At 47.4% G+C, this 22,447-nt stretch overlaps 3 protein-coding genes across 3 annotated transcripts in view; all 3 read right to left on the reverse strand.

Annotated features, from left to right (window-relative positions):
* tmem198ab (transmembrane protein 198ab) overlaps positions 1-6,314 on the reverse strand; it is a 9,783-nt gene extending 3,469 nt beyond the window's left edge. The window contains exon 1 of the mRNA XM_067260422.1: positions 5,933-6,314. The gene's annotated coding sequence lies outside the window, so the exon portion shown is untranslated. The remainder of the gene's footprint in view (positions 1-5,932) is intronic.
* Positions 6,315-6,951: 637 nt separating this feature from the next.
* Positions 6,952-12,701, reverse strand: cyp27a2 (cytochrome P450 family 27 subfamily A member 2). Its single transcript, XM_067260222.1, has 9 exons — positions 12,239-12,701; positions 11,243-11,433; positions 10,942-11,141; positions 10,027-10,224; positions 9,656-9,819; positions 9,015-9,181; positions 8,035-8,116; positions 7,533-7,739; positions 6,952-7,412 (listed from the first exon to the last, which is right to left on the reverse strand). Exons 1-9 carry the CDS (start codon positions 12,449-12,451, stop codon positions 7,296-7,298), a joined length of 1,539 nt encoding a protein of 512 aa, XP_067116323.1. The 5' UTR covers positions 12,452-12,701; the 3' UTR covers positions 6,952-7,295.
* A 472-nt stretch (positions 12,702-13,173) lies between these two features.
* On the reverse strand, positions 13,174-22,199 carry map3k2 (mitogen-activated protein kinase kinase kinase 2). The gene is made up of 17 exons (XM_067260409.1): positions 21,899-22,199; positions 21,000-21,069; positions 20,761-20,882; positions 20,613-20,653; positions 20,294-20,393; positions 20,003-20,116; positions 19,757-19,853; positions 19,425-19,555; positions 19,134-19,213; positions 18,978-19,042; positions 18,666-18,758; positions 18,336-18,545; positions 17,788-17,936; positions 17,545-17,676; positions 17,297-17,426; positions 16,969-17,146; positions 13,174-16,754 (listed from the first exon to the last, which is right to left on the reverse strand). Exons 2-17 carry the CDS (start codon positions 21,049-21,051, stop codon positions 16,535-16,537), a joined length of 1,914 nt encoding a protein of 637 aa, XP_067116510.1. The 5' UTR covers positions 21,052-21,069; positions 21,899-22,199; the 3' UTR covers positions 13,174-16,534.
* Positions 22,200-22,447: the final 248 nt, after the last annotated feature.

Here is a 22,447-nt window from a genome sequence, read left to right on the forward strand (position 1 = left end):
CTGAGAAGTGTCAGCTCGGCTCATTAACAATACAACAGATGTAAAAACCTTGCAGCTAAAAATAAATCAAGCATGAGCGGAAACAAACAAACCTGTAAACTGTGGGGAAAACGCAACGAGCTGCCTGAAAATACGGAACAAACTACTGCAGGACTAATGGACGGCCGTCGTGCACAGATAGCAGCTTTCTAAGCCCCAGGTGGAGGGAGGTTCATTGGACTGACAAGTGATGCGTAGCGTACTAGCCTCCTGTTACGTCAGACGGATGGGCGCCGCCGCCCATCAGACGTCCAGCTGTGTTAATCCCCCGGAAGCCTCAGCGTCTGTGCTGCTCCGGTCTTCCCGCCTGTCGGGCAGCAGACAGCCAGGGCCTGCTAACCTCAGCTGACTGACGGAACTGACAGGAACTCAGGTAGCTGTATTCCAGGCGCCGCCAGCAGCCCGTAGCATCCTAGCGTACAACCGCTCAATCTTCTCAACGGAGCTTTGAAGATCTCTTCTTACCTGCTCAGACAGTGACCATGATTGACACCGGCAGGATTTGAGGCTTGAGTTAAGCACATGGGGACACGTGTTTCCGGGAAACATTCACCCAAGGCTCTGAGTGATAATCTAGTCGCCGCCATGCTGTCCTCACAGTTCTCGGTCGTGTTGATACGTGGTTAACGGGATTTGACCGTGTAGAACGTGTCAACTTTACAGGTATACAACAGTACACAAGCACACGGACGTGCAAACGTACAGTTAAACACGAACACTGCTCTGAGAAACGGTAGACTGGAGCACTGGAAGCTTACTAACCTCAACCTGCAGAGGTTGTCATCTCCCCCAGCAGTGATAAAGAGGACAAGATAGATCGCCACTGACCACAAGCAGAGAGCTTTAATAAACGACCGTTGCGCTCATGTGCACCTGGTTTGTTGGTTTTGCGTGTGTGCATGCGTGTGTGGGGGGCTATTTGCATAGCTGTGGGATGGCAGTGAAAGGGAGAGGATTCTCTGAGTCACAATAGCCTGTCCAGAGTTATTGAATGGGGGAGGGGTGACGAACAGAGAGAAAGTACATAGCTTTAATAAGACCAGTTCATCTTGTTGAGCGCCTCAGTTGCACTGGTACGGTGTTTGTTTGTCAGTGTGTGTGTGTGTGTGTCTGCATGCAAGTGCTTATGCCGTAAGACTGATTCACGGACTCCAACAGTCCCGATCAGATCCGATCTGTTGTTCGTGACTGTGAGAGGCAAGTCAAAAACAACATGCATTCCCACACACGCACACACACACATGCACGCATGGGCAGGCACACACAAAGTATGTCAACCCTCCTTCGAAATCCCGTTGGCCTCAGTGGTTGCCGCGGTGGATCAAATGTACGAGTGAATGTCGCAGTGTTTCAGTCACCCCTGACTGGTGACTCTTGACTAACACACCCCGCCAGAGTAACAGCTCGACAAACACACCAGGCACCACACACTCACACTCCTCCAACGCACTACGATGACACACACACACACACGCACGCACGAACGCTCCACAAATCTTGACGTGGAGCTCGTGGGTAGGTGTTAGTGTGCGCGTGGGGGGGGGGGGGGGGGGCTGGCTCGTTCTTCCTTAGCAGGCTGCTCGATCGGATCTCGTCACCGTCACCGCACTCTGTGATGCTCTGCCGTACGAACAAATGTGTCACTACAGTGGAGGACACGAAGCTTTATCTTCTTTATCTCACAGCCCCCCCCCCCCCCCCCCCCCCCCCCCCCCCCCCCTCCCCGTGTCACTCGGCAGGTTCCCAGTATGTTCCCTCGTATTGTCCCACTCCGCCGCACGGTGCTGGCCGGGAGGTTCCCGTGAGCCACGAGGGGGACAGGCCTGTCACCTCTCGCCTCATACCACTGCGACGGGAAGGACGTCATCTCGGGGACGAGTCCAGCGGCTCACACTCACCACCACCCCCGCCACGACCCTAAAAAGCCAGCGGGGGGGGGGGGGGGGGAGAGGGACCCAGAAAGGAAAGGTTTACACTCTTATCACCTTTCCCACTCCTCGAAAAAAAAGAGCGTCACGTTTGCTCATGGAATGCCCGAGTGCAAAGAAAAAAGGGGGGGGATGTGAGAGAGAACAGAAAGAAGAGAAGGAAACGGGCTACATGTGCCAATGTCATTGGTCTCCCCGGTGCTGCCTTATGTAACTGCTTCGTAAAGCATTACTCACTCTGCTTCCGTTCTGTAGCTGATATCTTCCGTCGGGAAGATTTGCTCTCGCCGCTTTTGAGGACAAATATGCAGATAGACAATTCCACTTCATGTGTGCAAAATGGGGGGCTGTGGCACATTGCCTGCCGCAATCTCCTGCCCTCTTATTCTCTCCCACTCACTGCAGATAAACAGCAGTGGCTCGATTTCCCACTCTGAATCTGTGCCCAAGTTAACCTCACTGTGGTGTTCTGCCATGGTTATAAATAGTTCAGAGCCACGTGATGGTGTATGTGTATTTGACATGGTGTACACACTAAATGAAGATAAGTTTGACTGTGTGGGTGAGTTTGGAGACACACTTTGAATCGGTGCCGTCGATAACTCAAATGGCCAACCCCGTGCAATGCATATGCCAATCAATAACGTTGCAGCTGTCTGTGGTTGTTGTGGAAACGTGTCTGGCTCTGCGTCACACGCCGAGTTGCCATGGCTACGAGAACAGCTGTGACAGGGGCATGGATGTGTATCAACACCATGGGCAATCTGGACTTTTCGAAAAAAACGAACATGCATTCACGCAGTGGCACCATGGGACAGAAAAGGTTTTCCATCACAGATCCGAACGATGCGGCCGAGTCCTTTTAGACACACGGTACAGGCTTTGTTGTCCACTCTGTCGGCCATCTTTGTTTGCATGTGAAGCCAACCTCCTCTATGGAGACACCGTGACTGCAGGAGGGCCAACGTTGTTATGGTCCAGCCTGGCTAAGACCGAGACACACAGCAGCTCTCCTGGCACAAGTCAAACAGCAGAATTACTCCGGACTGTTAACTGTTCATAAGAGTAGGTGTCTACATTACACTTGCCTGTACAGCACTGTGGTCAATGTGGGTTGTTTCAAAATGGGTTTTTACAAATACATTTGTATTGGATTGTACATCGAGCGGGACGAGAATGGGAATCCCTGATAGGCAGAAGTGTGATAGCACAATGTGGGCTTTGTCTTTGACCAGGCCAGGACCATGAATACCGGCCTTTGTTTACACCCAGAATGCAGAAGCTGCAACATAAACGATTAAACTGGCCATGCGTCCAAACGAACATTTGTGGTATTGAGGCGTTTCGCACATCTTCTGAATGAACGGAGGAGGAGGAGGAGGAGGGGGAGGAGGACAGCTGCAGTTGTTTTGGTTTTGACTCTTGAGACTCCTCTTCACCGGCTCCTCCAATCAATACTATTCAGCCGCATTCATTCATTCTGTCCAGGACAACACAGTGCTATAACAGTGCCCTTTATAATGTAGCACTTCATTCCAAAATAGGGTGTCGAGGAACGCTTTCATCCTTCTCCTTTCTGACCATCTGGACCATTTCTAGGAAACGCAAATACTTTTAAGAGCTACAAGGTCACGTTAGAAAAACACAATTTCATAGACGACGCATAGAAAATCCTCTCCCATGCATTGGTGCTTTGGCGCACTGGTGTTAATCCCGGTATTTTTGTGGAGTGTCACTGTGCGTATCCAGATAATGAGATTCATCTATATCCATTCTGTGACGGGGGGGGGGGGGGGGAAGGACACCAGAGGGCTGGGGTGGATTAATGCTGTGAAATTCTCTCTCAGTCACACCTTAACACACGCTGGGAGGTAACACACACACACACACACATACTCTTTTCTCCCAAGTTCTCCTTCCTTTATCACATCACTCCGTCCCCCCGCCTCCTCTATCGGCACGCCGTGACTTCTGTCTATCTCTCCCTCCATCAACCATCCTCCGCACGGCACGCCGCCACGCTCTCCCTTCCGTTCCCCCGCCTCACCGGACACGAGGTTCAGGTGTGTGGTCGGCGGCAGCGCGGTCCCACACTCCTCGGAGCGCCGACCAAAACGCCCCGTTTGCGCCCACGTTCTCGTCGCTCTTACATAAGTCACCGTGGCAACAACAGAGGCTCCTTATTCAAAGCATCTGGGGAATCTCACTCAGTATTCCCCTCACGCCGCCCTCGCCGAAAAAGGGACCGGACAAACAGCCGTCGCAATACCGCAACTTTATCGTATGCGGCAGAATCAAGCGCCAAACTGGATTTGACGACAGCCGTGTGGAAGATATGAACCTACAAAACAATTCACGTGATAAGCCACCTTAATGGTTTGGATAAAACGCATCATGTGATATCTAGAGGCTGTATGTATTGTAATTATACACTTGCACTGCTAAACCCAGCATACACGTGCTAGACAAGCCTCTTGGACAACACCTAATTAATAAATCAAAGGGGAAAACAGACAATGATAATGTAGCCAATGTGATAACCATGAGAAGATCAATAGGTTTAATGATCACCCTTAGGCGGGCACCATTACGTGCTCCAATCAGCAAAGTCATTAGAGAATCTAACTACCTTGGAAGCATCCAGGGTCAGACATACCAACAGCATCCGTTCGTGGAGGTCATATCAATATTCGTCCTGGTCTAGCCTCTTATCTTTCCTTTCACGTGTGTGTTTACTGAGAGTGGCCAGAGCAGAACCAGAGAGGTACAGGGCAGTGACATGCTCAGGGCTTGTTTGGTAGATTGCCACTGGGATCAGTGTCAGAAAACTGTTGTTCCATCGCTGCCACAGAGATCGATTGCCTGGCCTCGCTCTACTTCTCTCCTCCAAGCCCAAATCTAACGCCTGGTGTTCCTGGGAGAGTTGGGCCGTGTGCCAGCCACAGGAGGAGAAAAAGGACAACTGAATGTGTTGATTGACGGAAGGCAGGCGCGTTTGTCGAGTCTCTCACGTTTTCTCGGTTCCTCGCTTCTTCTATTCTTCCCTTGTTGTCAAAGTTACTTGGAAGATAAAAAAAAACGTTGAACTTCTTACGTGTACTTGGAAAAGAAGGAATGAGGACACAGTGGAATCAAGGTAATCAAATCCAGTGACATAATGTTTACCCCACTGGCACACAGAGTCAGAGAGGGAGGAGGGGGAAAGTGCCAGATCATTGTCAACAAACTGCTACATGCTACTGTACATGTCTGGAAAACTGAAGTATGCCAGTGTAATACAACATGAAAAGACATTGGAACACAGCAGTAACTGAAAGGCCCAGAGGAATACTGATACTTCATAAGAGAAGTCTATATTGTACAGCACATGGTTTAAGCACATCTTTTCCTTTGAAAAGACTGTCTGTATGTTGGTCGTTTGGCTGGGACAAACGAAATGGGGCATGTTACAGTAAGAAAGGGGGATCAGGTTAATGTGACAAATTGCGCCCATAAGAGAACGCAATATGGCATATGGAAATCGCACATTAGACGTTTGTTTCCAGCTATGGTCTTAGAAGAGAGATAGGCCAGTAGGCTACGTAGCCCTACGAATAGCCTATCTAATAACAACATCGCTGTGATCAGACAGAAGGAATAGATATGTCATCTACTACACTACAATGCCACATCTGACCTAAATAAATTAGCTGACATGTGAACGCCCTCATTTTGCCGGATTAAAAAATACCATCATGACAAGTTGCCTACATGTTGAAGAGGATCCTTCATTCCGGTGTAATTGAGATCCAGACCTCATTTTAGACGATTCTGTCAGGCTGAACAATCATGTTCAAACTTACTATTGTTTAGTTATAGCTATTTATTTTTGTTGATAAAAACGTGTTGTCTTTAAAGAACCTGCGGCCTTAGTTGTCAGTTCAGATGATCGCCGCGAACAAAGAGACAAGCTGTACTCTACTCACCATCGCCAAGTCTCAGCATCCTACAAATAGGTCCGTGAGAAGCTTCATCCGCGCTGCCAACCCTGGACATCTGCCTGCATCTCACCCAAAATGGACATCATGGAATCGCTCAGCATCTTTCAGTTCGAACCCCACTTCTTTCAAATACGATCGAAAGCTCGCCTTTTCAATGGTTAACCTGTCTGATAGCGAATATGCGTCGGGTTGTATAATAGCGTCGTCTATCCCGTTCTTGCTTTAAATACGAAAACCCTATATAACGGAATTTTATATCGTATCAATGTATAGCCTATGGGGTGCTGCTTCAGTCCAATGATACATCTCAAAGTCAGTGTTTGCTGGGTTCAGAGGAAAATGTATTGAAGCAGTTGGGGCGGCATCGCATCAGCAGCACGCTCAATACGTTCACACTGGAGCATACCACTTTGCAGGAACGTGCAGGGCTGGAGTTCAGCGTCGGGAGCGAGCGAAATGAAATGGCATGAACAATATTTCCAATTTAAATTGGCATCAAAGAACACAGAATATGATAAATAGGTTACATGCTTAAATTACATTACCTATTTTATTTTAGCCTTTTTCGGTGGTCAGAGTAGCCTAGTCCCCTATAGGCACGTTGAACAAAAATAATAACAATTGCCTACTAGAGTGCAAGAACGCTGTCTCCCAATACAGTGTTTATTCAGTGCAACAATTTTTTGGTCTTTAAGTTATTTAAGCTTATCACAGACCTGAATGCATAGTGAATACAACAATGGTATGATGGAATCATATTTGCACCTGCACATTTATAGACTTTACTCACAATTTGTCTTTACATTAGAGTTTTTTTTAATTTATAGGACCACGTCTCCAGCATATGGTCTGCAGCTTTGGGCATTACGAACCATCTCTGGAGTTGAGGATCCCTCACTCCTCTCTAAAGGACTTTCAATTTTCTCTCGGAGAACAAATACAGTTTACTTTGAATTGATTTGATGGACAGGCAATAACCAAAGATGACAAAAACAAATTGGTGTTTTAATGAGAACTCCGCCAAGGGTACCCACTTTATTTTATTTATTAGATCAGGCAGGCATTTTTATTTCCATTAGGAAGAACTGCATATGAACAATGGAGTCATACTAACCCCTTATGTATGGAAGGTAACAAATTAATCTTTGAGAATAAGATTTACTATTCTATATTTGTAACTAACACATGCATACTGAAAACAGGCTGTTTAAGGAAATTATTATTATTTACAAAAAAAAATGCAAAAAAGTCAATTATAATATTGACTTTGACCATTGACCATGATCATGTTGTGTCTGGCAAGGTTTAATGATCAGACAAATGTGTTTTTGACTCTCTGGCACTTCCCTCAGGCCCTAGGCAGGAAGCACAGGTTGATGGGTTTAGAGGGAATCATTAGCGTTCTTGTTTTCGGCTCCACGGGTTGAGCCCCTTTCTCAGGCAGGATCTCATAATGCTGCAGTAACTGTAGGTGATAGACAGGGTCAATACATCAAAGTAGAGGGTCCGTGTCAGTTAACTAGTTAAAGGTGTTCATGTGTTCATGCTTTCGGGACGTTCGTCATGAGAGATCTCTCACACTCACCCTGGACAGGGCAAAGTACATCTCCAGCTCTGCCACTCTCTTGCCCACGCAGGCACGCACACCAACCCCAAAAGGGATGGAGCTGTATGGGTGGTGTTGGAACCCCACAGGCCCCCCCCTCAGCCAGCGCTCTGGGGCAAAGCGCTCTGCATCCACAAACTGCTTCTCATCGTGGCTTGTTGCATAGTGGCAGAGATGAAACTGAGTCTGAGGTAGGTCAAAAGAGACAAAGATGAAAATAGCAGTGTGGCATACATGGAACATTACATTATTTTCTGATGATTATTAATCATTAAATGCAGTCCCAGATAAAAATATTTTATTGTTGTGCATTATGGAGTGAACCTTGGACCCAAGTTGCCATTCATGGTTGCTTACAAAATGACACAGGATGAAATACAGTTATAGAAATAAACAGTGGAAATAAAATGCAAGAATAAAATATTTCAACAGCAGAAGCAACATGGTTTCAGATTTTGTTCTTATCATAGTATGTTCTGACCTTTTTGGGAAACCAAAAGTTGTCCACCACAACATCATTTTCAACTGCCAGACGACCATTTCCAGATACGACGGGGTATAACCTTCAACGACAATAAAATATTGGAAGATAGTTGGAATCAGTAGAATCACACTGACCGCAAAAAGAATCACTGTAAAACCTAGGTTTTGTTACATAAATATTAACAACAGTGCCTTAGAAAGCTAGCAGATTATGCTCATTTGCACTGCCGACTGTTATTTACAGTACCAACTGTTTACATTTGCATTTTGCACCGTACTTCTAACTGTAATATGCAATCACTTTCCACCGCACTTTACACTTTTTTAAGGGTAGTTCTGTCCATACTTTATTGCACTACACTGTACATCCTGCACTTACTGCTATTGCACTTCTGGTTAGACCTAAACTACATTTTGTTGCCTTGTACCTGTACTTGTGTAATGACAATAAAGTTGAATCTAATCGAATCTAATACTCCATTAGACCCAGCACAGCACTTGAGAGCATAATGTAAATGAACATTTCCCTGACATTCCAGTTTATATTCATGCTGTTCAATGTACCTTGTGTCAGTTGAAGCTGATTCTCAGTGGGCCCTCTAATCATACGTAAGACTTTATCTTGCTAACTGTTCCAAAAGTCCAAACGGAATTTGATTTAAGGGCTTTAATGTACTCTGCACCAATGTCTTGGACTACCTTATGTAATAGTTTTAAGCCAGAAGAACCTTTCCCGATTGGTGTTTAGAATAATTTAGACAATGCTACATAGACACTATCTCCATTTACATACACCATCAAGTTGACCAGACATTCTCTAATCTTTCTGGGATGGTATACATTTGCCATCATCGCAGCTCCTATACCTTTGGAGAGTAGATTCAGTACAACAGAGATATCAGAGGTTCGAATCACCAGCTGAACCAAAAACTAAAATCAAGATCTGACCAGACCACTATGCACAGGACTGAAGCTCACCGAAGGGTCTCTTTGATGACGGCCTTCAGATAGGGCATCCTGGTCAGGTCATCGGAGGTGGGCAGCTGTCTGCCTGGACACACAGAGGTGACCTCTCTGTACAGCCTGTCCTGGGCGGAACTGTCCCCAGCCAAATGGTACAGCGTCCAAGACAATGTGTTAGATGTCTGATATGTGAGACACACACAGAGAAAGAGAGAGAGAGATAGGTTTGAGAAGACTGCAGGCTGTTTCAGAGAGCAGAAATCAGTTTTCATTATCTACCATCTAAATCAGCAACATATGGACTTATCAGGAAATAAAATAAAAAAACGAGAGATGAGACAGTTGGCAGCTTCAACTCCAGATTTCACAAAGGTGATAAACCAAGGCAAGCCCTGACAAGGCCGCACCTGGGAATGCGGCCAAGCAAGTCCTTTGCAATGTATGTGTGTGTGTGTACTTTAAGATTGCAGAATCTGAAACAATGTTCACATTATGAAGACATCCCCAAAAAATTCGAAAGAAAACAGGGAATACTCGAAACGATACCTTAAAAGGTAAAATATTTTATCCCCTCTCCACACACAAACAAAATATCCAACCTCCCCCGATTTTCGTGAGCTCCCTTGCACCCCCCCCCCCCCCCCCCCCCCCCTCACCGTGTCGACTCCCCCCAGCAGCAGCTCTGTAATGCTGATATAGACTTCGGGCAGGGTGAGCTTGTCACATGACAACAAGTGTGTCAGGTACATCCCCTCCACTGGCTTCCCAGCTGCCACCTGGGCACTGATCTGTTCCACCTTCCTGTCAATCAGGCGGCGAGCTACATGCAGGAAGACACGCACACACACACACACTGAAGTTAGCAGACATGCCAGGAGACACACACTTAAATCTTCTCAACATTCAACAGAGTGGGATCATCACCTCGAAACAATGCGTCTGAAGGCGTCCACCTAAACACAGACCTCATCTTAACTGGCCAATGTAAGCCTAAGTTTACATTAAGTCCATGTTTTTGCCTGCCTACCAACATCATAGAGGTCATCCCAGGCCTGGACGAAACGCTTCCAGAAGGGGAGCACTCTGCGACTCCAGCGGGGGAAGAACAGGACTGTCTCTGACAGGGTCAACATGGTGTTGGCTGCTGCTATGAAACGTAGCGTGTCCTCTGGGATCTCCTCTTTCAGGCAGCCCAGACGGGTCTCAAACAGGATGGATGAGATGCCTGGAAAGAGTTAGAACCAGTTAGAACAGTTTGAAAAACTGCTTCAAACTTGTACAGGACATCCAAATGAGTGGCGTTGGGATACAAATGAGTGGAGCGAGTTTAGTACTTCACATTTGACATTTTATTCATATAGAAGATGCTTTGATGCAAAGCAACATACACATAGTGCATACTATAGAAAGTGCAGCAGAAAAGCAATAATCAGAAAGGCATACAAGTTCTACAGCAATGCAGTGGTCTGAGTCAAGGAAATGTCTCACCTGTTAAAATACATGTACAATGCAACAATAACATCACGATTGCAGAAGTTAGCTCATTCATGTATGGTGAACACTGCAATAACAGCACCTCAATTACAGTCTTACAATGACATCTCGATTGCAGTTGTGCCTAGTACAGCTCAGTAGAAACATAGATGTATCTGAAGTGCAACATCAACTAGTGGGTGTTGTTTCTTGCCAGACACAGTAACAGGATCACAAACACAAACACAAAGTGCAGGAAAGGGACAATTTAAGACACAAGTATCCCACAAAAGTGAACTGCTACGTGTTGCTTTAGGTGCCCTACGCCTGGCAAAGGTGCCTTACGCCTGTCAAAACCAGAAATAAGCGGAAGTGAAGCTTGAAGAGAGACAGGGCATGAAGAGGAGGAGCACACGCACGTGGGCTCCACTGGAAGAGAGTCAACAATGTCATCGACCACCATGCACACCTTCGAAGCCAAACTTGTAGAGCTCAGCTGTGAGGTCTGGGACTAAGGCCTGGTCCTGGCTGCGCAGCCGCAGGCTCTCAACGCGCTGCAGAAGGTCACCGACAACCTGGTGAATGATGGGAGCGTACGTAGACACTTCTTGCAGCTTTAGCATCTTTGGGTTTAGGGCGCTACGTATACGGTACCACTCAGAGCCCTTACTGTAGGACAGGAGCAGACAGAAACACGTTAGGAGCAGGGAGGAGAAACAGATCGATTGAACTCTGGGCTGTCTTACTATAAGGTGGGAGTGGGCCCTTACTCTACATGGAGACCATAGGCCTGACCTCGCAGATCCCGGTATTCCTTCCAGTGGGGGAGTTCGATCCGGACTGGATAACGGCCCTCCTGTTGGATCACCTGTGCTATCAACTCCGGAGACGCGACGTTCACTATGTCGAAGGGTCCAAACTGCGAGCGCCAGATTGGTCCATACAAACGTTTGTTTTCAATCTGGATGATGGGGGAAAAATTAAACGCATTATAAGAAATGTGCTCTTTGCTCACCACAAGGTAAATAAAATAAGATAAAGTGTTTTAAGATAATAAAATGTTATAGCCTGATGTGTGAGAATCCATGGCCAGAGAAAAAGTTATAGAGACTTGTATACAAGTCTCTATAACTTTATAACTGGCAACATTCCCTTTATAACGTTGCTACGACGTTGCCACGACGTTGCCAGAAGGTAACGTCGCGGGTTACCAACTGAGCACTTACTGGCAACGTTGCCGCAACGTCATGTGTTAGCTGGGTAGCCTACACAGTTCCCTCCAAATGGATTTCTAATTATGAATGCTTGTCTACTTTTTAACCTTAAATCAATGCAAATATATGCTGAGTAATAATCCTGAAATCCTAAACCTAATTTATATCCCCCCACACACAAAAAAACGAGATATATTAGTATATCTATTAAATTCAAGATTAGGTATTATATTCTCATACGGTTAACAAATTTAGTCCGTACAATGAAATTCTTATAGTGCAATATATGCCTTGTATACAAAATGTAAACTATCACAATAAACGATTTAACTGTCGTTTACAGTGAGAGACAGTATTTTATATGTAACTGTTTCTGTGCGTGAGTCTGATCTCACGCACAGAAAGACTTCATTCACTGCTTAATCACCACAAATTCCAACAATTAAAGGCCAGAGAGCTATAAAAACACAGTTGGGGAAAGTGCAGAATTGCAACAATCTATGCAGCATTAAAGTCGTCCCAGATGACTGCGAACAATATTTTGGGTCTCACCTGCATGGCATGGCTTTTGTCTGCATAGCCCTTCACAAATAACCTGTAAACAGTGGTTGCCAAAGAAGGTCCGGGAAGATCGTCAATCGTTTTGTACTTCCCATGGGTTGTTGTCTCTATCTGATCAGAAGTTCTGGATTTCTGTTTGCTAATAGATTGCACGCATCGCAGAGATACAAATCGATATGATCTGACTGCAACGGGGCTGCCCATGTTGCGGGTACTTGAAGCGCTCCCTGTTTTGCGATTACACTGCCGATTCTATCCATTCACCAACCAAAAAACACGCCTATTGTTTATCACTACGAATCCATAGTCCGCACATTGCCGATGCTATTAAAGTAGTCTGCAATAACTCATTCTAATAGTCTATTGGTCATAAGGTCCATTACCCGTAACTGAGTTACAACAGAGTTACAATTTCCTTGGGAAAGAAAGGGAATGTCAGCAACTGTATTGTACCCTTGCCAAAATTCCACTCCTACGTGAACTGCTTCTTGGTGGACAGACCTGCCCTTTCCAGACAAGAAAGTCCTTGTTCTTCAGCCCTGCTTCTGCAGACTAATTTAGGTATCCAAGAGCTACCAGCATAAAAGTCCTCTCCCCCATAAAACACATTTTTGTTTAGTTTGTTTTGCAACTGCTTAAGATCTGTTGTTGTTGACTATCTGTTTTTGTGGCTATCTTGTTGTTATGATCAGTGACTTATGCACTTTGTAAAGATCTCTCTTGGAAGTCGCTTTGGATAAAAGCGTCTGCTAAATGAATAAATGTAAATGTTGATCAAGTTGTTGCTGTACATTTGATCTGAATTGGGCTCATCTACTGTATCATACATCACTGTGACAACTGTGATAGTAAAAAAAACTTTTGTCGTCCGTATGAAACACATACATCAAAATAATGTTGTCAATGCTTCAAATGAGTCACAAAAACAAGTGAAATAAATATCTTTTTATTATCATCATGGTGAAGATTATCAACACATAAGTGTCAGCTGTTCCAATAGTTGCCCAACCTTTTCCATCAAAATCTGCATTCATTTATGACAGGCCAACAGGCACGCAGTGTCTCTCAGGCTCCAACCATGCAGAGAACATCCCATAAAAAAAACAACAAATAAAAAAAATATATTAAAAAATTATGCGTACCACTGATATACAGATCTGATATAAACAGGCTTATTGGTCACAAACCAATTAGAATCATAAACATGGCTTCTTTTACAATTTACTTTTACACAGAGACCAAACGTGAGGGATATAAGTGTCTTTTTTCCATCTAAAAAGGGTACATTTCAATTGTATACATTTGTTCATATTCTTTATTTGTCTTTTTTTCCTATTACAGTCAGAATGCGCAAGGCATTTTGGGCGCAGTTTCCACTGATCACTAATTGCTAAAATGCATGTACTTACACACAAATATACAACCACGCACGCACGCACGCACACACACACACACACACACACACACACACACACACACAAACACACGTGGCAGGAGTGGCTATCGAAGCACAAACTTGCACCAAACATTGTTGTGGTTAGCCATATCCTAAAGATTGCATTTCACAGGGGGAAGAATGGCATACAGTGGCCCAGTCCACTCCCTGTATGTAGCATCATTTTTGACCCCAACACAGAGGGCAGTGAGGGAGTTCTGGATAGGACAGCCACCCTCTATTCAGAAAACAGGCCTTGTCATAAGGAAGTGTTAATCCACAATGGTGAATGAGGGCACCTGGTGGTGTAAATTAAACATTACATTCCTGTGAGAACCTTGGGCAACTCAAAACATTCAAAGTCTCATTCACGGACACACACTCTCTTCCTCTCTTTCTCTCTCTCTCTCTCACACACACACACACACACACACACACACACACACACACACACACACACAGCTGCATTAAAATTCAAATAAGTCTTAAAAATGTGCAAAGGGTCATTGTGAAAAAAAAAAATGGACATAAACAATAAGCTCAACGGAGTGTGTGTCCAACGTAAAAAAACAAAACAAAAATGCATGTACCTTTTAGATAGTGCTTTCATGGGGAAACTAGGCGAGTCCCAGTATGAATAGAATGTTGCTTGGTTTGTACAAGTAACCAGGACTGAAAAAGGCAGGAAGAGGAGCCCTTACTGCTTGGTGACCAGCTAGGCAGAGAAAACCCACGTCTTTAAACAGTAGTCCAATATCTGTCCTCTAGCTGACAGAAACTTTTACAAACAGGCATGGAGCCATGTTGGTGGCAGTATACTGTTGATGCAGGAACATATACAGCATGGTGCCAAGTAAAGAGCTTCTGCTGGATGTACCCATGCTAGCGTTCCGGACGTCATACATGGTGTGCCTAGAGGCCCTCCTGAACATACCTACTTGACTTCAACTTTGTTTTACTGAAGATAGCCATGTTTGCTTCCGGGTTGTCACAACAACAGCCGACACAGCCTCGAGACTGGTGACACGCGTCTTCCAATAGAGCCTGTAAATTCATTAAGTACGAGTCAACCTTGATCCTATCAGAATTGTTTCTCCTCTAGTTTAGGGGTAGGGAAAGACGATGGTGATACGCCCCCAAACATTCCATGAGTGTTTTAAGTGGTCAAAGTGACCTCTGAAAGAAAAGAAAAAGCCCAGCGGAGGTGCATTCTCTGCTGAGTATCGCAGGCTGAAGGAGTGTGTGAGAGAGAGTGTGGACACGAGACATAACACTGTCCTACAATATGGAGTGGCGTCGTGGAACTGTGTTTTCCTCTCGGAACAGGGAATCTCAAGGGAACTGCTCAGCGCAGCGGTACATTGTACACGTAAACACATTGTGGAGTGCACAGGAGGAAAGGATAGGGGCACTGCATATGATGAGCCAACATCAGTCGGATTCTTTTCCTTCACCTTTCGGCATACAGTGGTACTGACTGTATTTCCCTTATACCTCATTGAGATCAGCAATCAGTATTTTCTTGGTGTCATTCAGAGGAGCTTTATGGTAATGTGTACCTGATAGTGATGGGCCTAGAAGAATATTCACTGGTCACCATCTCTTATCTGTTACTCTTTAGTAACCTCTGGCCAATCGAAGAGTTAGGGCTGGGCCACTGTTGCTCTGGCGTGTTCTCAGGCTGTAGGTAACTGAGCTGATCTGGGACCTGTTGGGGGGAGGGGGGGGGGTTGGGCCTCTGAGCGAGGTGAGGGCAGAGGGCCGCGTCGGAGCTGAGCTGAGACCAGTCTGCCGGGACAGGAGAGGGAGGTGAGAGGCCGCTGAGCAGAGCAGCAGAGCCAGAAGGAAGCTGTGTTGCGTCGGCTCCTGCCTGGGCACCAGAGGACCACCTGGACGTGACCCCCCTGGCGTACCCGTCTCAACCGGTTCCGACACACGGACGCGCTCCGAACACCAACAACAACAACGTAGGGAGGCTTCGAACCCAGGACACGATTTTTCGACACGGTTAAAAAGGCACACGGCAAAGAATGAGGACATGAGGAGCGTAGGGGAGGGGGGGGGGGGGGGGGAGAGAGAGGTGGTGACAGACGACCTGGCAGAAACCTCAGCAGACAAAACAGACAGACGCACGGGTTGCAGAAACAAATCCATGTCTGGACGCAGTTCCATGTTCAGCATAGGCAATTCTACAGTAAACAAGTGTGTGGTTGGTGGTCGGGGGGGGGGGGGATACTTTCTGATGGTGTCTTTGTCGGCGACGGCGGCAGAGCCAGGGAACGGCGGACCCGAGCCTAAGAAGCGTCTGTGTGTGTGTGTGGGGGAGTGTTCTCCGACACCACGGTGTTTCCAGGTGGCGGGTGAGTTGTTCGATAGCAGCGTGTCCCAGGAGCCAAGCGCTCCGGGGGGGTTTTGGCGGTACATTCTGGGTCGGCGTCCGGAACACTCCAGGTCGTTTCCAATCTCCGTTGAGATCCAGAGCACGCACGCTCACAACGTCGCAGGAAGCAACGGTACAAACATTTTTTTAAAAAGACACGCTTTCGAAGTTCGGTTCGTTACGGGCACTTACCCCATTTGTGAAATTAAGGTGCAACGTTCTTTATATCATGAATGTTCCTACATGGCAGACTCTGTCAAACAGAGACTACCTAAGTCCTGTCTCACAGCAACCTTCTCCCTCCTCCTGCCCCACAGATTCTCCCAGAATGTCTGTGTGGTCACATGGAGTCTCTGCGCGATGCTGAAGAGGAAGGGGTCAGAGAGACCGAGTGGATAAGGCCATCTCTGGCAGTTCTGGGGGATTGGGGGGGGGGGGGGGGGGGGGGGGAGGGGGGGAGGTGGTGGGGGGGCTAGTGAACGAAGATGTGCCTCAGCAGGTCGTCGGCCCATGGCCTCTGTTTGGTGTCCACGAAGATGCGCTTGAGGAAGTCACGGCAGTGGTCCGACACGTACACGGGCAGCACGGGGTTGGTGGGCTGTGTGGCGATCTTAAAGATGGCCGCCATGGCCTCGAACTCGGCCCAGGGCGGGCGCTGGGTTAGCATCTCCACGATGGTGCAACCCACACTCCTGTAAAAGAGCAGACCAGTCCTGTTCACTAACCATGACCAGCTCCCCCCCTCCCTCTCCTTCCTGACCACTCTTAAGACTTTCAAAGAAAGAAAAGAAAGAACTACGAAGGGTATGAAAAGACAGTGGAGCTACTTTTAGTACTGTAGCCAGGTAGAGAGACACAGAGACACTGCGTGACAACGGCGCTTGGAACCTCGTCGTTCTGTCTCACCAGATGTCGGCCTTCCTGCCGTAGCCCTCTCCGCTGATCACCTCCGGGCTCATCCAGTAGGGGGTGCCGGTCACGGACTTGATGCCTGTCCCCGACAGGCAGATGGTCTGCAGCCGCCGGCTCGCCCCGAAGTCCCCCAGCTTCACGTTCCCCACCGAGTCCCTCAGGATGTTGGCCCCTAGAGAAGACCCCAGGGGGACAGGTGAGATGAGGAACCTCCTTCTTCTGCTCAAAATGCACGTCCGCCCCGGGGGCGGGGGGGGGGAACATTCCAGGGACGTGCCACCCATCCCGGGGGGTCCCGTACGTAGTCCCGTCAGGTCCTAACCTTTGATGTCCCGGTGGACGATCATGTTGCTGTGCAGGTAGGAGACGCCCTCCAGGATCTGGCGGGTGTAGCGGCGCGTGACGTTTTCGGTCAAGGCGCCGTACGACTTCAGCTGGTCCTTGATGGAGCCCTGCGGACCGCAACGGTTTCACGTCATTCCGTGGAATTTCCGATATTCGGGATAGCAACGCGGAGGAGGGGGGAGGGGGCCTGTGCTTGCGGCCTCTGGGGGAAAATAAAACACTCACCCCCGGCATGTACTCCATGAAGATGGACAGGGTCCTCTCGTTGGAGTCGCGGAGGCAACCGTAGTACTGGACGATGCGCTCGTGACACAGGTTCTTCAGCAGCTGGATCTCGCACTCCAGGGCGCTCACCTCCTGGGGAAACAGCACAGCACAGGCATGGGTGAGCAGCCCGATCACACGGCGATATCCCCGGCCCACACGGCCTCGCTACGTGGCGTGGGACTCCCCCGGTCGGGGCCCCACCTTGCTGGTCTCCGGGCTCTCCGGGTCGAACTGGACCTGCTTGACGGCCAGCTCTCGTCCGGTGTCGGCGTCGTAGCACAGGAACACCCGGCCGAACGCCCCCTGGCCCAGCAGCTTGCCGAGGCGCCAGTTGGTGGGCGCGCGTGGAGCTGGTGGGGGAGTTTCGAGAGGATTAGCCCAGAGAACTGCTATAGGAGGACGCACTAAACATATTCAAAATCGTACAGGCCGGAAAAGCGCTTCTAAGAGCTGAGGCAGATAACGAGACTGGTGCAAGTAGCTACCTGGAACAGCGTCTGCAAGTGCACCTTGGTGGTCTGGTTGGCAGCACGCGTTCACTATTCCTCTTAGTTCTCATTCACAGGTCTTTCCTCCCCCACTTTATCTGACTCCCTGTCACAGTTTCAACCGTCCCGTTGTTTACATACAATGCCTCTGTCTCTCTCTGTCTCTCTCTGTCTCTCTCTGTCTCTCTCTGTCTCTCTCTGTCTCTCTCTGTCTCTCTCTGTCTCTCTCTCTCTCGTCCCCCCTCCCCCAGTCTGACTCACAGCGGCTGGGGGGACTGATGTCCATGACGGAGAGGGTGGGCGTGGGCTCGATGTCGCTGCCCCTGCGCCTGCGCCCCGGCTCCTCCAGCTCGGGGGTGAAGATGCTGCTGCCGCTGCTGGTGCTGGGAGACTGCTCCGTGGGGCTGAAGTTGACCGGGGAGCGGAAGCCGTGGACCTGGGTCCTCCGGGCGCGGGGGAAGGTCTTGCGGCCTGCGGGGAGAGGAGGAGGAGGATGAGCAGACCGGGCGGGTTCGGGAGGAGAGAACGCGGGCCGTCGTGACGGCAACGTGCGGAGCCTGGAGGCGAGGGGCCGAGGCGGGCGAACCTCACCGTCGCTGTAGTCCTGGAGGCCGAAGGGGACGTGGTACCGCCGCGGGTACGTCCCCCCTTTCCCCGACTTCTCAAACACAGGGATGTCACATTCTGCAGGAGGCCGAGGGGGTGAACAGGACAGAAGGCGGTTAACAACCTCCTCTCCAAACACTTGTCTTACCCATTTGTCTTTCATTCTTAAATGTACTCAGTACATCATTTGACCCCGTGTGCATGCTTTGTAAAGTGTCAGAGTACTTAGAAAAGCGCTCTACAAATCAAACGTATTGTTAGTATAATGCCACTTCTAAAACGGGGGCAGCAGTTTACCCGTGAAGTCTTGGTGATTGTCCGGGTAGCTCTGTGCTCTGGGCATACGGGACTTGGGATAATCGCTGCAAGGCACGTAGACAACAAATCGAGTTAATCTTACGTTAATACTCATGGACGAGGTCTTGAATGCCTGACTGACCGTGCACAGCTCACCTGTCTAGAGGACTGTCGAGCGAAGGGCAACTCCCTGATGCAGAGTTCTCGGGGCTGCTCATGGAGAGCGGGTCGAGCATCTGGAGAAGAAATAAAACAGGGCGGTTCATTCGCTTAAGTCTTCTGCTTGTATCCTCTTTCGTTGTTTTCAAGAGAAAGAGAGAGATGAGCCGTGGTTCGCAAGTCTCTCTTGTCATCTTCCAAATGTATGCATGCACGCTGTTTGTCACTGTATGCTGCCCATCTACTGCCCATATCCGTATTACAAATGGTGCTTCCAGAGCTAGCTACCTGGTCCATGCTCTCTGGAATGAACTCGCCCTCGCTGTAGATGCTGGTGAAGGACCCGTTCCTGGCCACCTGCTGGAGGGCATCGGGAATGTAGCCTGGAGGTGGCGAGCTGCGATCCGTGGAGTGGGACCCTGGGAAGAAAAGGGAAATCTTATCACCAAATCGGACCACAAGGCTAGCCCGCTTACAGTCGTGTCAACCCAATCTGTGTTGTAGAGGCCGACACGAATTCCTGATTGATCCCGGTGGGTGATTGGTCAGGCCAGCACTGTACAGCTTGACTAAGTAGCATGGAAGGCATTGACGTTCTTAAAAGCAGAGAAGAGGCCTACCTAACAAAGCCAACATGTTCTTTGTTATCTCTGCGGCTCTGAAGCCTGTGTTGTCCAGGTCTTCAAAGGATGGCCGATCCAGGCTGGATGAAGAGGACTGGAATAGAGAACTTACGTCACCATGACATGCAAAAACAAGCTGACAAGAAGCATATTTACAGTTATACCAGATCCCCCCCCAAACTTGTTGTTGCATCAGAATGATGAGACTGAGCTCCACAGTGGTCTGCTGTGCCTGGTCCTGACCTGAGACAAGGCCTGGAGCACCAGAAGGATCTTGAGACTCTTCATGTGGACACTGCGATCCAGCAGCTCGACAGCCTTGTCCAGGTCATCTTGAGTAGTCAGGGGAATCACCAACTGGTGCGTTGAAAGGAAAAATACAATTTGGGTGAGAATTGTTTCACCTTCACTAGACGTAAAAGAAACAACTTACCAGGAAGATCCAATCCTTCTGAGGAAGTCTTGAGATTCCATTAATAGTAAAAAATAAATAAAATAAAGATATACAAGGTTATTAAATGATACCTAGCCTACCTCATTGTTGGTGTAATGAAGGTCCATTGCTTGACCAAAGGCCGCCTTGGCCTTTTGCTCCAGGTCATCTAGTTTGACTGGGCGAGGAAACTGCAAGATCCTGTTAGAGAATACCACACTTATAAAAAAAATTATCACAAGGAGGAAACATTTGTGGCAAACCTGATATGTAATCATGAGTGATTAGAGCAGTATGTCAATTTGGCAACGCTGGATTTCATAGAAGTGTTCCTTTCCATTTAAAAACCATAGTACTACCTCACGGTAAATATGTTATTTAAAAAAAATAATACAAAAACCTGAATGCTGCCCATCTCACCTTTTCTCCCCTTTGAACTCGAACTTCACTCGTACATCGTTCTGTAAGATGAACGCACACATTCACACACTTCAGGTCATGGGGGGACTTGGGACTGTTACCAACAAAGTGCTACTACTTATTGGGTTGTGTGCGTGCAAGAGCCCACCTGGTTCTTTGGGGAGGAGGTCTTGGGTTTGCCCAGGTCAGACAGAGACATGGCAGGGCGGCAGGAGCGTTGCAGTTCGGCCAAGTCCTGCATGATAGAGTTCAGTGCCGCCTCCTTTTCATCTGTAAGCATCAGGAAAACTCACTCAATGAGAACACTTCAATAATGCACCATTGTCAAATATATCATTAGGATTCCAGATATAACTTTACATTTAAATAAAAGAAAATCATAGCTACCCATCATGGCACTTTGATTCACCCAGGAGTCCAGGACAGAGGATTCTCCCATCAAAGGGGCTCCTATCTCCTGAAACAACAAAGGATTGCACAAACCACAGGTATAATTGCAGCATAAATGCATAATTATTCTTTCCTTGGTTGTCGATTCTAAGACATTTTTGATGTCACTTGGTCTACTTGTCAGTCATGTTAGAGGTTAGCTTCAGGGGCCAATCATGTCAACATCCGACTATAACTATAAGTATATTGCACGGTATCCCAGTTTTAATGTCACTGTGACAAATTGATGCGAATGTATCAGTTTATTAAGCTACAAGGGTTAATACGTTGCTGACCGCAGATCAATACCATGTTGTTTAGTTAGCCAGTCTAAACTGATATAGTACCTGATCGTATCATACTGCAGATCCTCTCGCAAATCATAATTTTCCAATGTGCTACACGGTCCAATTACGCCAGAAAATTCATAGACTTTTCAAATGTTAGCTCGAGCGGATTGGGTCATACTCATAGACGATGACACTGACAGCTAGCATATCATTGCTAATAGCATATTATCTCCCGAGTGTCAATAATGTTCGCATTGATATGGTGTATATTAGCGTCAAGGTGACATTCGACAAGTAAGACAAGGTGCCTGGTCAACATTTACTCACCAGTATTGATGATGCGGGCAGTAGCGAAAGTTATGTCTGTCAAGCTAGTTAACGCGTGTTAGCTTCTGTCCATCATCATAACTCGCTCTCGGCAAGCTCAAGTTTAGCTAGCACATTCTAGCTACTTAGCGTTAGCCAGAAACAAACCAACGTTGTCAAGATAGCAAGGTTGGACACAAGTAGCTAAGTTCCGAGTTATTCAATACTGAATTAAATGATTAGCTATGTGTCCGACATTACCTGGGTGTGTTTTATTCCGTTACTTCCTCATCCACAGGGCCGATGGAGCCCCGGGCCTGGCTGACAGTTCTGTTTGAGGAAGTAAGTTTACGGTCCGCTTCGAAGTTTAGTTGAGTCCAGGGCCCCAGATACAGAGGCCCAACACTTAATAACGCTCTTACAAGATGTATACAAATTGGCAATGATGCAGCCTATTCTATAGCTCAAACCTAAAAACAGAACATACTCGTTTTAGACGACTGATTTGTTCAACGACGACCAAATGTAACCAACAGCCAGCAAGCTGGCTACAATTGCTAGCTACCCCAGAACAGCAAAGCTTGTTGGAAGAGTCCAACAACAACACAAGTCCAGTGATGTCAGAGAAACGTGCGCATCTCATTTGTGTCATTTCATCATCAAAATAATTTGCGTTTGTCAGCTGGAGAATGTATTTTGTATTCTTGGTGTCTATATTGGTGTTTATGTACGAATTATTTCTATGGTTTGGGTTGCAGCAAGTACCAGTGTTTTGTAAGTTCACAACATCCTTATGAAAGGATATCATAA

The sequence above is a fragment of the Osmerus mordax genome, chromosome 22 (genome assembly GCF_038355195.1).
Source record: "Osmerus mordax isolate fOsmMor3 chromosome 22, fOsmMor3.pri, whole genome shotgun sequence".
NCBI classification, from domain to species: domain Eukaryota; kingdom Metazoa; phylum Chordata; class Actinopteri; order Osmeriformes; family Osmeridae; genus Osmerus; species Osmerus mordax.

What these genes read in the sequence shown, in the direction of transcription:
- map3k2 (XM_067260409.1), bottom strand. Translation starts at nt 21,051, where the DNA reads ATGGGAGAATCCTCTGTCCTGGACTCCTGGGTGAATCAAAGTGCCATG. An exon ending in TGCTCCAGGCCTTGTCTCAG is followed by an intron (nt 19,854 to 20,002) that starts GTCAGGACCAGG and finishes TCTCTATTCCAG; the next exon opens with TCCTCTTCATCCAGCCTGGA. An exon ending in CCTCCAGGACTACAGCGACG is followed by an intron (nt 18,546 to 18,665) that starts GTGAGGTTCGCC and finishes CTCTCCCCGCAG; the next exon opens with GCCGCAAGACCTTCCCCCGC.
- cyp27a2 (XM_067260222.1), bottom strand. Translation starts at nt 12,451, where the DNA reads ATGGGCAGCCCCGTTGCAGTCAGATCATATCGATTTGTATCTCTGCGA. An exon ending in ACAAAAGCCATGCCATGCAG is followed by an intron (nt 11,434 to 12,238) that starts GTGAGACCCAAA and finishes CCCATCATCCAG; the next exon opens with ATTGAAAACAAACGTTTGTA. An exon ending in GCCTATGGTCTCCATGTAGA is followed by an intron (nt 11,142 to 11,242) that starts GTAAGGGCCCAC and finishes CCTGTCCTACAG; the next exon opens with TAAGGGCTCTGAGTGGTACC.